The sequence below is a fragment of the Kogia breviceps genome, chromosome 15, assembly GCF_026419965.1.
Source record: "Kogia breviceps isolate mKogBre1 chromosome 15, mKogBre1 haplotype 1, whole genome shotgun sequence".
NCBI classification, from domain to species: Eukaryota; Metazoa; Chordata; class Mammalia; order Artiodactyla; family Physeteridae; genus Kogia; species Kogia breviceps.
The window spans coordinates 53,001,885-53,016,050 of record NC_081324.1 but is presented as its reverse complement, the minus strand read 5'-3'; the positions used below and the strand labels follow the sequence as shown (position 1 = coordinate 53,016,050).

At 32.5% G+C, this 14,166-nt stretch overlaps 1 protein-coding gene across 7 annotated transcripts in view; it reads right to left on the bottom strand.

Annotated features, from left to right (window-relative positions):
* The window catches only part of ROCK1 (Rho associated coiled-coil containing protein kinase 1), a 147,233-nt gene that overhangs the window by 5,387 nt on the left and 127,680 nt on the right, over window positions 1-14,166 (bottom strand). For 6 of the 7 annotated variants that reach the window (XM_059039960.2, XM_067016006.1, XM_067016003.1 and 3 more), the window contains 7 exons: window positions 12,666-12,831; window positions 10,950-11,043; window positions 10,050-10,138; window positions 8,705-8,893; window positions 7,709-7,868; window positions 1,593-1,663; window positions 1,301-1,389 (listed from right to left, as the gene is read on the bottom strand). In XM_059039960.2, the coding sequence (XP_058895943.1) occupies window positions 1,301-1,389; window positions 1,593-1,663; window positions 7,709-7,868; window positions 8,705-8,893; window positions 10,050-10,138; window positions 10,950-11,043; window positions 12,666-12,831 (858 nt within the window). Of the gene's footprint in view, window positions 1-1,300; window positions 1,390-1,592; window positions 1,664-2,103; window positions 2,153-7,708; window positions 7,869-8,704; window positions 8,894-10,049; window positions 10,139-10,949; window positions 11,044-12,665; window positions 12,832-14,166 lie in introns of all 7 variants that reach the window. The other variant, XR_010837080.1, reaches the window with a different exon arrangement.

Below are 14,166 nucleotides of genomic sequence, written 5' to 3'. Positions count from 1 at the left end.
GATTTATTTACACAGATTTACTACATGACCCAGGATTCCACTCCTAGGTATTTTACCCATGAGAAATGAAAACTTAAGTCCACAAAAAGAATGTTCAAAGCAGTCTTATTTAAAATAGCTCTCCTAGAAGCAACCCAAATGCCCATTAACAAAAGAATGGATAAACAAATTGAGATATATTCATTCAATGGAATATTACTCAGCAATAAACAGAACAATCAATACACACAGCAAAATACTATGCCGAGTGAGGGAAGCCAGGCACAAAAGAGTACATACTATAAAATTCGATTAGTATGAAGTTCTAGAATATGCAAAACTAAATCTCAGTGATAGAATTCAGATAATCTTTTTTTTTCCCCTTGAGGAGGCACGAGTGAGCTTTTTAGGGTGATAGAAATGTTCTTTATCTTGTACTGGGTTTGATTATGCGGGTGCTTACAACTGTCAAAACTCACTGAACTGAACACTTAAGATGTATGTATTTTATTGTATGAAAATTACATCTCAATAAAAAGGTAAAACAACAAACTCTCAACAACGTAAAAAGTATTTAAGTTAGTTGAAAGATGTCTTTCTTATTAATGTTTATGTATTATTCCAGTTAAGCTAATTATTTAAATTTTCACAACTAATGCCTTTTTTTAAAATTGAGAAATAAAATATCAGTACTCTCTGGTACTTGCTCAATTTTTTTTAACATTTTAACTATAATCAGCTCCACAATGTTTAATTACAAAGGAATGGCAAAACTTCATTTTAAGTTTATATTTCTCTGTTGCACCCACTACACTTCACTGTGAATTTATGTTACTGCATATATTCTACCTTTCCTGCTACTAGTCTGTAAGCTCCTCAAATATGAAACTGTCTTACTCATTTTACACAACATTTTACAGGCAGCAGTGCCTAAGAAATGGTTTTAGAATGAATACAAGGAAAAAACTTAAGCTTATTACAGACCTCTTTGACCTAGTATTAAAAAAAAGAAGATATATTTTATTTCCTTCTTAACAATGACCATATAATCATATACTTTGAGATGTTCTATGAATATAAAACCAATAAACACTTGAAATTTAAAAAAAAATTGTCTTTAGAATACATTGATCAGGTATGCAAAATTTCCCCTCTCATATTTTGATAAAGTAAGATTTAATATAGTTATTATTTAAATTTGTTAAGAAAAAAGTCAATAACGTTTAAATAACAAAATATAAACTAAATGGTAAGTCTAAAAATAATTGATTATCGTAGGTTAACACTCAACAGTCTTAAAATTCAATAAAAGGCAACTTACTCAATGTCCAATACCATAGATGGATTGGATTGTTCCTTATCTTGTTCATCGTTATAGAACAAAATTTTTTTGCTGCTTACCACAACATACTGAAATGAGAAAAAAGGGGGAAGAGATAAGAGCAGTATTAACTTGGTTTAAAGTGATAAGCATAATACTTGCCATTTATGTCTAGATCATATTGTATTAATCTAAAAACAATGCCAATAATAGGGCAGTTAATACAAGTTGTATGCTTTAAAAGTAAAATATGTAACAAGATATCAATTAGAAAAACTGAGGCATATTGTACCTGTTTCTTCCAGCCGTATCTTTTGATATTTCCTCTATTTGGTATTGAAAGCCAACCTTCAATTCTTGATTCTAGAAGAAAAAAAAATATAGTATTCAGCCTTAAACTGTCACAAAAGGAAAAGCTATTACAAGTTGTCTGACAGCATGCAGCAACAGGCATTCGAACACAGCTAAATGAATAAGTGCTATAATTTGCTCTTTCATGCTTCAATCACACAAATCAACTTTAATGGCCATACAAATACTGCAGAAAAAAATTCCAAGCCACTTTCCGCATAAAATTAACATTTAGTACTCAATTATAAAAGTATGAAGTACCCTTAATAGCCAGGCAAGACTGGAATGGATTGCAGCTTAAATGGGATATGATACAGAAGATTTTAAATATCATTTAACATTCATATAAAAGTATTTAGCAAAAAAAAAAAAATGCAGCAAGTGGAACAAATCAGAGCCATGATTTACACAAGAAAGAGCAAGCAAAAGTACACAAGTGTCCTATTACTCACAGAAGATAAGAATAGAAGATAAATAAATAAGGAATGCAGGCAGAATCAACTAGATATAAAGAATAAGAGACAAGTATTTTATTTGTTTTCTCAGTACAATATTCTGATAAACTTTTTGGTAAAACACCCAAAACAATTTCATTAAAAGTGTCCAAATTTGGTTGGGAAGGGGTCCCTAATTCTAGTGGTAGATCCAATTACAATTCTTAGCAAACTAAAAGAGGTATAAATAAAGCCTTTCAAGTTTGTAGTATCAGAATTTAATAAACAGTAAAAGAACACAGAATTCAGTTGGTAAAACTGCTAATGTTTTATCAGTTTGTGCATACCAGAAATTCTTTGACTAATTTGATCAATGCATTTTATAATTATTATTACTATTTAAATATAATTAATGTTTATTAAAAATATCTGGGGGAAAAAGATGATTCCATTTAGAAATGATTATTTTATATCAGGTTAGAGATAAGAACATTTAACTGTTTTTTTAGATCTATTATATTTGAAACACAAAAGAAGGGACAAGTAACCAACTGTAAGGTACAATGCTATAATGTGACATTATACCATGGCTCAAATCATGACCCCTAAGGGGAATATATATTACCCTCCTCCATATAACTTAAAAGTTATGAAACAGTTCAGTCTAACAGTAATGATAACAATAGGTAACATCTACTGTACATTTATTATTTCCCAAGTGCTTTACAAGGAATATCTCATAAATAATCTATAATAGTTCCATGAACATAGGATATTACATTCTTAGGAATATAGGATAAGATAGGTTCTACTATCATCCTCCATTTACAAATGGAGACTAAGGTTTAGCAAGGTGAACTAACTTGCCCAAGGGTAATCACAGCAACGGTCAAAGCTCCAGGGTTCACCCAGGCAGTCTAATTTCTGAGTTTAAATTCCTAAAGCACAATGATATTCTTTCCTTAAACAAGCTTTGCAGTTAACTAAATCAGGAGTAATGTTCTTGTTCCAACTTCTTCCCTGTACCTAAAGCCCTATGCTTTTGTTATTCCCCTTCGTCTAAATTGTTGTTTTTGTTAAAGTGGAAGAAATAATAAGAAACTTCAGTTCAAAATGATCCCCTCCTTCTCCCAAGTTTTTTTCTTAGTTGCCGTTATTTAGTTCATCAATAATTAATTTGGTCCATTGGGCAGTTCCTTGGTAAGTTTTGTGAGAGCAGGGGACCATATACTAACACTTTTTAAAAATATATACTCCAAGGCATCTGACACACAGAGTAGGTACCTGATATACCTTTTTTGCTTATTTTGCAATTCTTTTTTTCTGACTTAGCCAATTAAAGTCACCCTCTATTTAAATAATGGTTGTAATTTAAAAACCAAAGGGCTGCTTTATATTAAATAACGTACAGAAGGCTGTTGATCATTCACAAATATTCTGTCGTAGAAAAGGAAAAAAGTTATTGCTTGGATAATTTCCCTTCAGTGTGCCAAATTCCATTTAATACCAGTAATTCCTCACTAAAAATAAAAGATGTGAAAGCCACTGAAATCTTGACATTTATACAAAATTGTGTATGCCAAAATATTCCCTCCCTCGAAGTTATTTCTCTATGAGAATAAATGCCAAAAATATTTATGCTTTCTGGCTCTAGGTTTGAAATATATTTTCAATGAATTGTTGTACGTTGAAGACTGTATGACTGAATGTATGTCATTTCAGTGTTTCTATAGAAATTTTATACATCAAGGGCATTTTATGAATTAAATAAGCCCAATTTTATATTTGCTCTAATTTAAATAAAATGAAGAAATTAGGAACTCAAAAAAGATGCTGAAGATATGTGAAGGTTTTTGCCAATTTAAAACAATAATGTTATAGGAGAGAATCTTAGTCTTTCCTTCTGGTGAATTCCCTTCAGAGAAGCAGGTAAACTAAGTTCAGTGATAAATAAAAAAACTAGTTACTCCTGTCTTACATGCAAGTTAATATACCAGTTTTTTTTTTAAAGTATATAAAGACCTCCTTCAAAACTATGACCACTTGTGACCTAAGTGGCAATCTGAAAGTATAATGCTCTAAATTCTATCTTTTACAATACAAGCACAGAAATCAGCTTCTCCAGGTAAATAAAAGAAATACTGAGGACTTCTAAGTCTATATTATTATCAATAACATACTACTGAAGTACAAAAACAACTTGGTCCCAGGTTGTACATATTTGTAGAGCAATTTGAACTTAACAAAAAAATTTAGATGTGCATTACCGCAGTATCAGCAATTAACTAACTCCTTTGCCCAAATAAGAAAGAGGTTAACTATATGTAAATCAGTATCAAATACAGCCAATTTAAACATCAAAGCTAACCACTGAAGACTACCAAAGTTTACTTGATAAACTATATACTGCTTAAGAAATAAAGGTAGAGAATCACTCCAAAATTTTAAAATTATGTTCAGAAGTGATATAAAAAAGAAAAAAAAATCAATGCTCAAGAATTCAGATGTACTGATATCTCCAATCATTGATTAGATTTGGGCCAAGTCAGAAACTCTTATATACTCAAATACTTGGAAACATACCAAGAAATCCACCATACACAGGTTTAAGTTACAAAGTCTGAGATCAAGCTGGATGGAAAGAGAATGATGCAGATAATCCATAAGAGATAATGAATATTAATGGAATGCTGATACCAGTGTTCTTAATGCTTCATCTATTTTTACATTCTTTTCAGATTCTTAAGTCAATATTTCCAAAAGGAAAGGAAAAAAACAAAGAAGGAGAGCCAGATATCACATTAGTCTTTCTGTCATCTAGGCAATAGGAAAACCTTAACCCTAGAGGGTAACCTTTATATTTACAGTGCTAAGGCCACAACCTGCCACAGAACCAAAAGGAGGATGAAGACATAAGAGAATGAAAGTGATATTAAGAACTTGAAAGGGTTATAAGTCAGAGAAGGATAACCATTTTCTCTAAGGTTTTTAGTATTGGGAAACTTAGAGAGATTTAATCTAGTTAATGACAAGATGCCAGCTGAGAAAATGACAGAGGCTGAACTCTAAATAAACAAGATAATTAAATGAGAATCCTTATACTGAATGATGAAATCTAAGAGAAATAAAGTATATTATCAGTTTATCCACCTAACTACTTAAAAAACCATCTCACTGAACTAAAAATATGATCAATATTTCAAAAGGCCTTCATTTTAACTATTTAACTATTCTAAGACCTCCCTTTGCAAATCTGTAGTTTAAATTTATCAGTTTTCCAAACTAAGTAAAATTAATCACCTTCAAAAAAATCTTTTAGACACTTGAATGATATGTAACTCTCAAATTAAGGATGAATACCACATCAAGTTTCCGTAGTGTAGTGTTATCATGTTTGCTTCACAAGAATGAATACCAAAATTCTTTACAATTCTTCCTAGATATTACAGCAAAACCTTAACTTTATTTGCCAGAGATCTAGTAAATGGCAGACTTAGTACAGATTTTCAATTTACTAGTAAAATATCTGACACAGAGGTAAAATAACATTGGTAATGATTATCCATTAATTTCTACCTCCAATATGAAAGTCATAGTCTCCCATATGAGAAGGTTCAGCACTACAGAGACCTCTGTAAAGTTCAAACTGAGAACACAGTTAATAGAGAAAGAGATACCCTAATTGGTTTCCCTTTATAGCAATGGAGAATGGCCACCAGAGCCTTTTTCTTTTCCCACTTTGTTTGAACTTTGAAATCCTTAAAAGCAAAATCCCTGAAAATACAAAGCTATTCTAAATATTATACACTCAGAATGGAACCAGTAGAAAAATTTAAAAATCTCTTTGCTGACTGACTCCTGAGTGGATTTAGTAGGTCAGGATTCTGAAATCTAAATGGATATCTCACCTAAGTCTGCCAATCAAACCACCTGATAATGCTTTGAGTTTAGCCTTCCTGAGTAAAGCAGGATGAAAGATAAAACTCATCACCTTCCCCCAACCTCATCTTTCAATTCAAATCCTCTAGATAGCATTCACCAATAATGAATCAGTCTCTGAAATATTTAACTTAATACAAAGAAAACCAAGGCATACATAGTAAGACATTATAAACAAAGTTAAAAGGAAATGGGTGGGATAAAGACAAAAACCTCATCAGGATATTTAACCTACGCTAGAGAAAGAATTCTTTTAATCAAATAACTCTAGAAATATCTTGGGGTTAATGAAGAGGGAACCTAAACTACAATTTCAGTTCAGCAAGTGAAGGAATGTAGACAAACACCCCTAAAAGTCATACTCTTTCTTAACTGATGATTAAGTCATAACTTTAGAAAGATGTTCAAAACAGCTGAAGCTAGAGATTCTTATTAAATCCAAAGTATCCTCTGATAAGGATGTGCACCTACAAGATTCTCAAGAGGCAGGAGGTTTCAGACAGCCAAAAATGGGAATACAGAAGGAATTTCTTGACCACTGGAGTAAGAAATATTTATTCCCTGTCCTTCCCTTTCCAGATATCTCATTTTGGGCTAGCAAAGCCACCAAAGAATGAGAGCAGGGATTACACAGAATACAAATAAGAACTGAATTCACTTCCTACTTTTGAGTCCCACTTTCTTGACCAAGAATGATAACGTAAAATTTTCTAAGTAGTCTATCAAGTTTCTTATATCAAATTCTCAAAAAACAAGTAATATCTGTTAAAACAGATCCCTATTATATCAAATGTGCTGATTCATATCTTCTTATGCATTATTCAGGAAATACATTAAATAAAATCTATTTTCAAGTTTAGGACCACGTTAACAAAACTTTTAAGACCTTGAACTAAGAATATGTAGTAGGTCAAATGTGTTGTATGAGTGTGTATGCCTTTAAAATCTGTAATGCATGTTTTAATATATATAACCTATTCATTTCTAAATTGAACCTGTAATATGTGTGTTGTTCATCTCTGTTAAGACGTAAATGTACTATAACCTACACTACAATGAACCCAAGAATGAGGCTGTGTTTATTTTTCAACTGATTCTCCACTAGAAAAAAAAAAGGAAAAAGAAGAAAAAGTCTGAAATCCTAGCTACTCGCTTTTGCCTCTACTCGACTCCCTGCTCCCTCTATTTCTCCAAATTTGAAACTTCAAGTCTGATTAAAGTTTATCACTATAGCATTAGGTGGGCTTCTATATAGAGCTGCTGTGGTTCTGATTATTAAGTATAGTTCTTAGTTTTAGCACAAAAATACATAAAACACTGAAGAGCTGCTACTAATGAAAACATGTACAATCTTCCTTAAATGGTGAGAGTTGTAGCAGCAGTTTCAACTCTCACCATGGCATGAGGCTGGTTCAATATTGATTCATAAACGTCTTCAAGTTTCTATTTAGTTAGAGCCATTCAGATCTATTTTAATAGCCGAAGACTGCTTATGACTGCTTTTATTCTATAAAATACACTAGGTATACAAATGTCATCAGACTCTGGCTATCAGAAACATAAATCCCTTCTTAAGAATCCATGGACAAAACAACAAAGAGGTAGAAATCCAAATGAAAGAAATCTACATTAATTTCCATGACGTTTAAGCAAACTTGAATGAAGTAATAGAAAATATTCTTACCTGGAAGGTTTCCATCAGTTTCATCAGCACTAGGAAAACTAGCAACACTTGTACAATCTGATAGGTCCAAAAGTTTCGCACGCAATTGCTCAATGTCACTCTCTTTGCTAGCCAACTGCATCTGAAGCTCATTCCTATGTGTACATTCTTCTACCAATTGCTATTTTTAAAAAAATACCAAGATAATATAAAGAATCAAGATCAAAATTTCCAACATTAGAAATTAAGAATTAGTGGAACTATAAGTAATCTAGAATTGCTAATACTAAAAATTTACTGTAAACTTCATGAATGTTTACTACCACAGATTTTAATACAACTATAAATGTGCAAGTTCTCTTCCTCAGTAATACATTGCTTGGATAAGCTCCTTTTCTCTTTGCTTTAAATAAGTTTTTTTTTAATACAAAGCATCAAAAACCAAAACCAAACACCTGTTAAAACAATAGAAATTGCTTTTATGGCTTCAAACAAAATAATGTAAAAGATATAGAAAGCTTCTCAGGATGGTAAAACCATACATGATGGATTCAATGCTTGTATCTAAGTCTGTCTAAGATCAGAGACCATGTTCTCAATTTTGTGCTATTAAGCTAGGAAGCATCAAAAAATTAAGCTTGATATTTTGAAAACTGAGTCCTTATCAGAGGAAACAAAAAAGCTATAATACTCCAATTCCACTATCCCAACTATAGTCAATATTATACCAGCCATATCTCAATTTCAGTCTGAAGCCAAAGAGGCAAAACCGGTGGTTGTTTCCTCTAAAAGTAGCATCTCTAATCAAGCTGATGCTAAGGGGTAAAAATTACAACAGAGTATCTTTCTATTTTTTCAAGATCACTGTTCAAATTAGAGTAACAGTAATCAAATTATGGAGAATATAAACCTAAATATGATTTTTATACTAAAAAATCTAAATGAGATCAGTAGACAGTAAGTATATACAGTAATAACAATTTAAAATAATCCTACAAGTGCAACACACAACCTTACCGCTTGCATGTCATTCAGTTCCTTCTGATGTTTCACTACCATCTGGTTGAATTTCTCTCTTTCTTGGTTGAGTTCAAGTTGTAGCTTTCGATTTTCCTTTTCTTTCTTTCTCAAATCCTGTGTATTAGCTTTCTTTCTATCAATTTTAAAGTCTTTCCGATTCATTATTTCTGCCAACTTGTTAACAGCCTATTAAAATATTAAAATGTTATTAATAAGGTTCTTCATTGTAGCTACTCAATTTAAATCTCCACTAAAGATATATATTTTTCTTCAAAATCAGGAAGCAGGACTTTTTGTATATGTGAAAATTAGGAGAACCTAATGAATGTTGGAATATGATAACTGGTAGCACAAGTAACTATTACTGATTCATCTCATTGTTCAAATGTAAGAACCAGACAGGCTTGCAAAAATCCAGTTATTGTTCAACAATTATTCAGCACTTATACTGCATGTAAGCACTCTGATAGGCACTAGATATAAGGACAGAAAATACAATTATGCCCCAAAGGCATCCTACTCTGGTGGAGGAGCCCCTTACTTTTTCTTTTTTCTATTGGATTGTCTTTTTCTTTTTTGCAGATGCTCTTTATATTTATCTATACATGCTGCAAAAATTCTTCCTAGTTTATTTTCTTTCAACTTATGTTCTTTTGGACTTTTTTGTATGTAATAAATGTCAATCTTTTTCTTCATGGTTTCTGTTTTGGTATAAAGGGAAGTAAAATCTCCACGGAAGGATTTTCAACAGGTATTAAGTGCATTTTTGAAAGACTACTCTAGTTGAAGGATTGTTGAGAGGGAGAATAGATTAGCGGTAAGGCGCTATCAAGTAGAAAATATTTATTTTACTGTAAAAACCAACTGAGGTACACAGTACCTTATGAAGAATTTAAACTACTAGATAACTTGGTAAAATGACAAGATATCAAGTTTTAGTGTAAAAAATCTGATCGAGCTGCAAAATACAAAACAAAATGATACCTCCACCCCTTTTAAGTTTCTTACTCACTCCCCATTCTTCTCTCCTGACTTGAGTCAAGTATGTGGTTTCTCCTCATTAAGTTTTCCTACTGTCAACTATAGGTTTTCTATATAATCTAAAACAAATTCTTCACTAATCAGATGATTAGAGGAATTAGCTTTCTTAACTCGATTGAAATCCTACTTCCTGAATAAGTCTTCCACATTTAATGAAGAAAGAATATTACATTACTTGTTCTAATGAAAAGCTTGAACCTCATAATCTCAGTTTTAAGAAAAAGGACATGAAGAGCAAATATTAACTTCTGAATATGATACTCAAATACAAACACATGGAAAAGGCTAAGAGCATGTATACCTGTGTTTTAAGGGTTCGTTCTGTATTGATATTCTTTTCAAAGACAGCCTTAAGATTATTGATCTCCTCCTCCTTCTTCAGTTTATATTCTGTCAACAAATTATATAAAATGTTATTGCACGGCATTAATTAATTTGTGCCTTGCAAAGTAACAATGAGATACTTTTATAGAAATTGTGTAATGGATTCAAGGTTTATTTTAAGAAATAAAATATTTAATTCTTAATTAGTTATTAGTAACAATAACTAATTATTCAAATTAGTATATACCACATAATAACTTTCAGTAACTTCATTAAGATATTTTTCCAGGGCTTTCCTGGTGGTGGTGCAGAAGATCCCACATGCGGCGGCGCAACTAAGCCCGTGCCCCACAACCATTGAGCCTGTGAGCCACAACTACTGAAGCCCGCGCGCCTAGAGCCCATGCTCTGCAACAAGAGAAGCCACCGCAATGAGAAGCCCACGCACCACAGTGAAGAGTAGCCCCTGCTTGCCGCAACTAGAGAAAGCCCGCACATAGCAACGAAGACCCAATGCAGCCAAAAATAAATAAACAAAATTAATTAATTTTTTAAAAAAGAATTTTTTCAGTTTATTGAGGTATAATAGACAAATAAAATTTTAAGATATTTAAAGTGTACAATGTGATGAATTGATATACACATACATTGTGAAAGGATCCCCCATAATCAAGTTAAGTAACACATCAATCACCTCACATATTTACCTTTTTGTGGGGGTTGGTGGTGAGAATATTTAAGTTCTACTAAGATAATACTTTAGGCTACAAAAATTATTTAATATATGAAAACAAATATTTCAAAAACCTAATGCACAACATAAAGATTTACCTCTGAACTTGATTTAACTTATGATTTTTAATAAAATCCTACATACCTTCCTCTGCCTTCCTCATTTTATCAGTTAGCTCTTCATTTTCTTTTCTTAATAATTCAATATCTTTGGTTAGCATACTGTTCGTTTCTTCGAGCTAAATAAACAAAGCACAGAAATGTTTAAGCTATACAGTCTCTTTGCTAGTCCCATATTTAAAGCAATAACCTTTAAAAAAATACTTGCATTTTCCATAGATGAGGACAGGTCAGACATTGCTTAATTATAAAAACATCTGGTTTCCAGTTTAAAATACGTGATATAATTATATTCAAAATATTTTAAAAAATCGTTATTTTCCAAAAATTATTTCAGTGTGTGTGTATATACACATTACATATGAACAGAAGGAATAAAAAATGTAATGAAAAGAGAACGAGACTAGAAACTAGGAAATGTGCATTTAGTTTTCTAGCTCTGTGACCCTTAGCAAGTCACAACCTTTCTGGGCTTTCTTCATCTGAATAATGATGATGAAAATAACAATTTAAAATGTTTGATGATTATTGTATGGCTGTTAGCATAAATGATGCCATTGTGGGCCCATATATTTCCTCCTGTCCTTCCCCTGACCCTATCCAGAACTGTACTGTGTGGTAAAAATCACTTCTTTGTTATCAAGGGCTTTGTAATTAATAGATATTATTTAATAATCATTAGGACCAGGTGGCCTCTATGCTCTGTTAGTCCCCAATCAATGATGAAGACCTTTGCTGACACATTCCTGGTACCTACGAGACTACTTATCCATTTATAAGTCTTGACGTAGGAATGCACTTCCTATTTCCAAGCACATACCCCCCATTCCCTAGGTTAACTATAACATTGTCCCAATGGTCCGTTGGTGGTGTGGAGTGCAGCTAGCTGTGAATGCTTCCAGATAGTTGTCTGTCCGAACCCACTCTGTGAGTAAGGTACCCTATAATAAACTGATCCACTGATTATATGGAGTTGCCTGCCTTGTTTTTCGGTCTCAAGATACCTTCTCAGTTCAGTGGGCACTTTTCATTTCCTGTCCTCCAACAATGTCTTTTAGTAATGTACTCATTCACCCTTCTATTTATATGATTTCATTTAATCTTTGTAAGAATTCTGTGGAATAGGTGTTGTTTCTATTTTATAGATGAAGAATCTGAGGCTTGGAGAAGTTAAAGCACACTGCTAAGACCATGTAACTTCTTAGGGGCAAAGCTGGGATTTGAACCCTGACCTGCTTATACCAGAGCACTTGATAGTGGCTTCACCACCAAGAAGAAAAATCTCTCTAACTTCCCTTTCTAGCTCCATAATACATAGACCATAGTATAAATTTCAGGAATAGGTAACTGTTTGTAGTACTGGTTTTTGTGGATTTGTAGATATCCACAAAGAATTTTTTATCCCAAAATAGTTTCTCTGAATTTTATAGAATTCTGGTCATGAAAACAGTTGCAATTTATTAAGATAATAAAATAAATGAATTTAAGGTAAGCATTTCTTCACAGACAATATATGAAGATCTATAGCCAAAAAGGGAAAAAACCCAATACACTGAATAAGAACTTCAATCATTAACAATTGTTTTAGATTATATAAATTATTTTATACATGAGTACAAGTTGACCATTGTGTATAAGTAAATACTCATGCACTTACACTTACCCAAACACTTTAACATGTAACCTATTTTGATTTTTAAATTAATTTTAATCACATAACTTAATGAACTATTACACTTACCCGACTAACAGTGTGCTCTTTATCTGTAATCTCTTGTCTATTTCTTGAAGCAGCTTTCTTGCTTTCTTGGGTCAATTCAAAATACTGCTCTTCCAGAAGCCCTCGAGCCAACTGCTCAGACTCGGCTTTTGTTTCTGCTAGATCCAACTGAGTAGCAAGAGTTTCTCTAGTAGATTTAAAAAAGAAATGAATGTAAACAAATTCAATTCATTCTTCTAACTTAATCATATGCTTAAAAACACAATTCTTTTTAAATGATAAAAAGAATGAAGTATTTTACTGCTTAAAATAAACCTTGAATCCATTACAGACTTCCTATGAAAGTAATGAATTTAACCTCTCACACTTAGAAAAACTACAAAAGCAAAGGACACTTTAATCTTGTACCTGCTATTTTGCTTAACTAAGAAAAAGGTAATAAAACAATGGCAAGAGGTCTACTTCTAGAAGGGAATGTGTTGGGATCTGGAATGAAACGCAGCATGACACAGTGGAAAAGTCATTGGCTTATAAATCAAGAGGCCAGGGCTAGATCCTTATCCCCATTCTACCACTAGCTAATTGGTTAGGGACATTGGGCAAGTTCCTTATACTTACTGGAGCTCAACTTAATCAAATCCATAAAATGAGAGGATTAAACTACATTATTTTTGAGGTCCCTTCCAGCTCTGAAATTCAATGAGATTATGAAGACTTATAAATAGACCTGCAAACCACCGTAAACTATCCTAGAAATGCTCCTTAGGAATTACATTTTAAAAGCCTTTCAGAATTGACATTCAGACCATGACCAGATCACTGCAGTTTGCCTGCTTTTCCCAAAGAACCTGTCTTCGATGAGTTATCTTGGTCATAATTGTAACCCCTACAGACAGTAGGTGCTCAATAAATGTTTATTAAATGAATGAATGAATGACTTCCAACTATTTTCTATTAAGAGAGTAATACAAATACTTTAGGCTGCCTCAAGTCTAAAGAGGAAGACATATAATGACTACAAAAAATAATAATTTTTTGGACAACTGTTTTTGTCCAAAAAATATCTGAATGTTCCTATGTGCCAAACACTGTTCTAGGAATTAAGGCATACAGCAGAAACAAACTCCCTGCCCTCAGAAAACATATATTAGTAGTGTGAGACAGTTTAAACAAATGAACAATATACAGTATATCACACAGAACAATGAAAAGAAAGGTGAAGAGGCTGTTGAGTGTGGTCACTATTTTTTTTTAACATATTTATTAGAGTATAATTGCTTTACAATGGTGTGTTAGTTTCTGCTTTATAACAAAGTGAATCAGTTATACATATACACATGTTCCCATATCTCTTCCCTCCTGCATCTCCCTCCCTCCCACCCTCTCTATGCCACCCCTCCAGGCGGTCACAAAGCACCAAGCTCATCTCCCTGTGCTATGCAGCTGCTTCCCACTAGCTATCTATTCTACGTTTGGTAGTGTATACAATGTGTGGTCACTATTTTATAGAGGGTGATCAAGG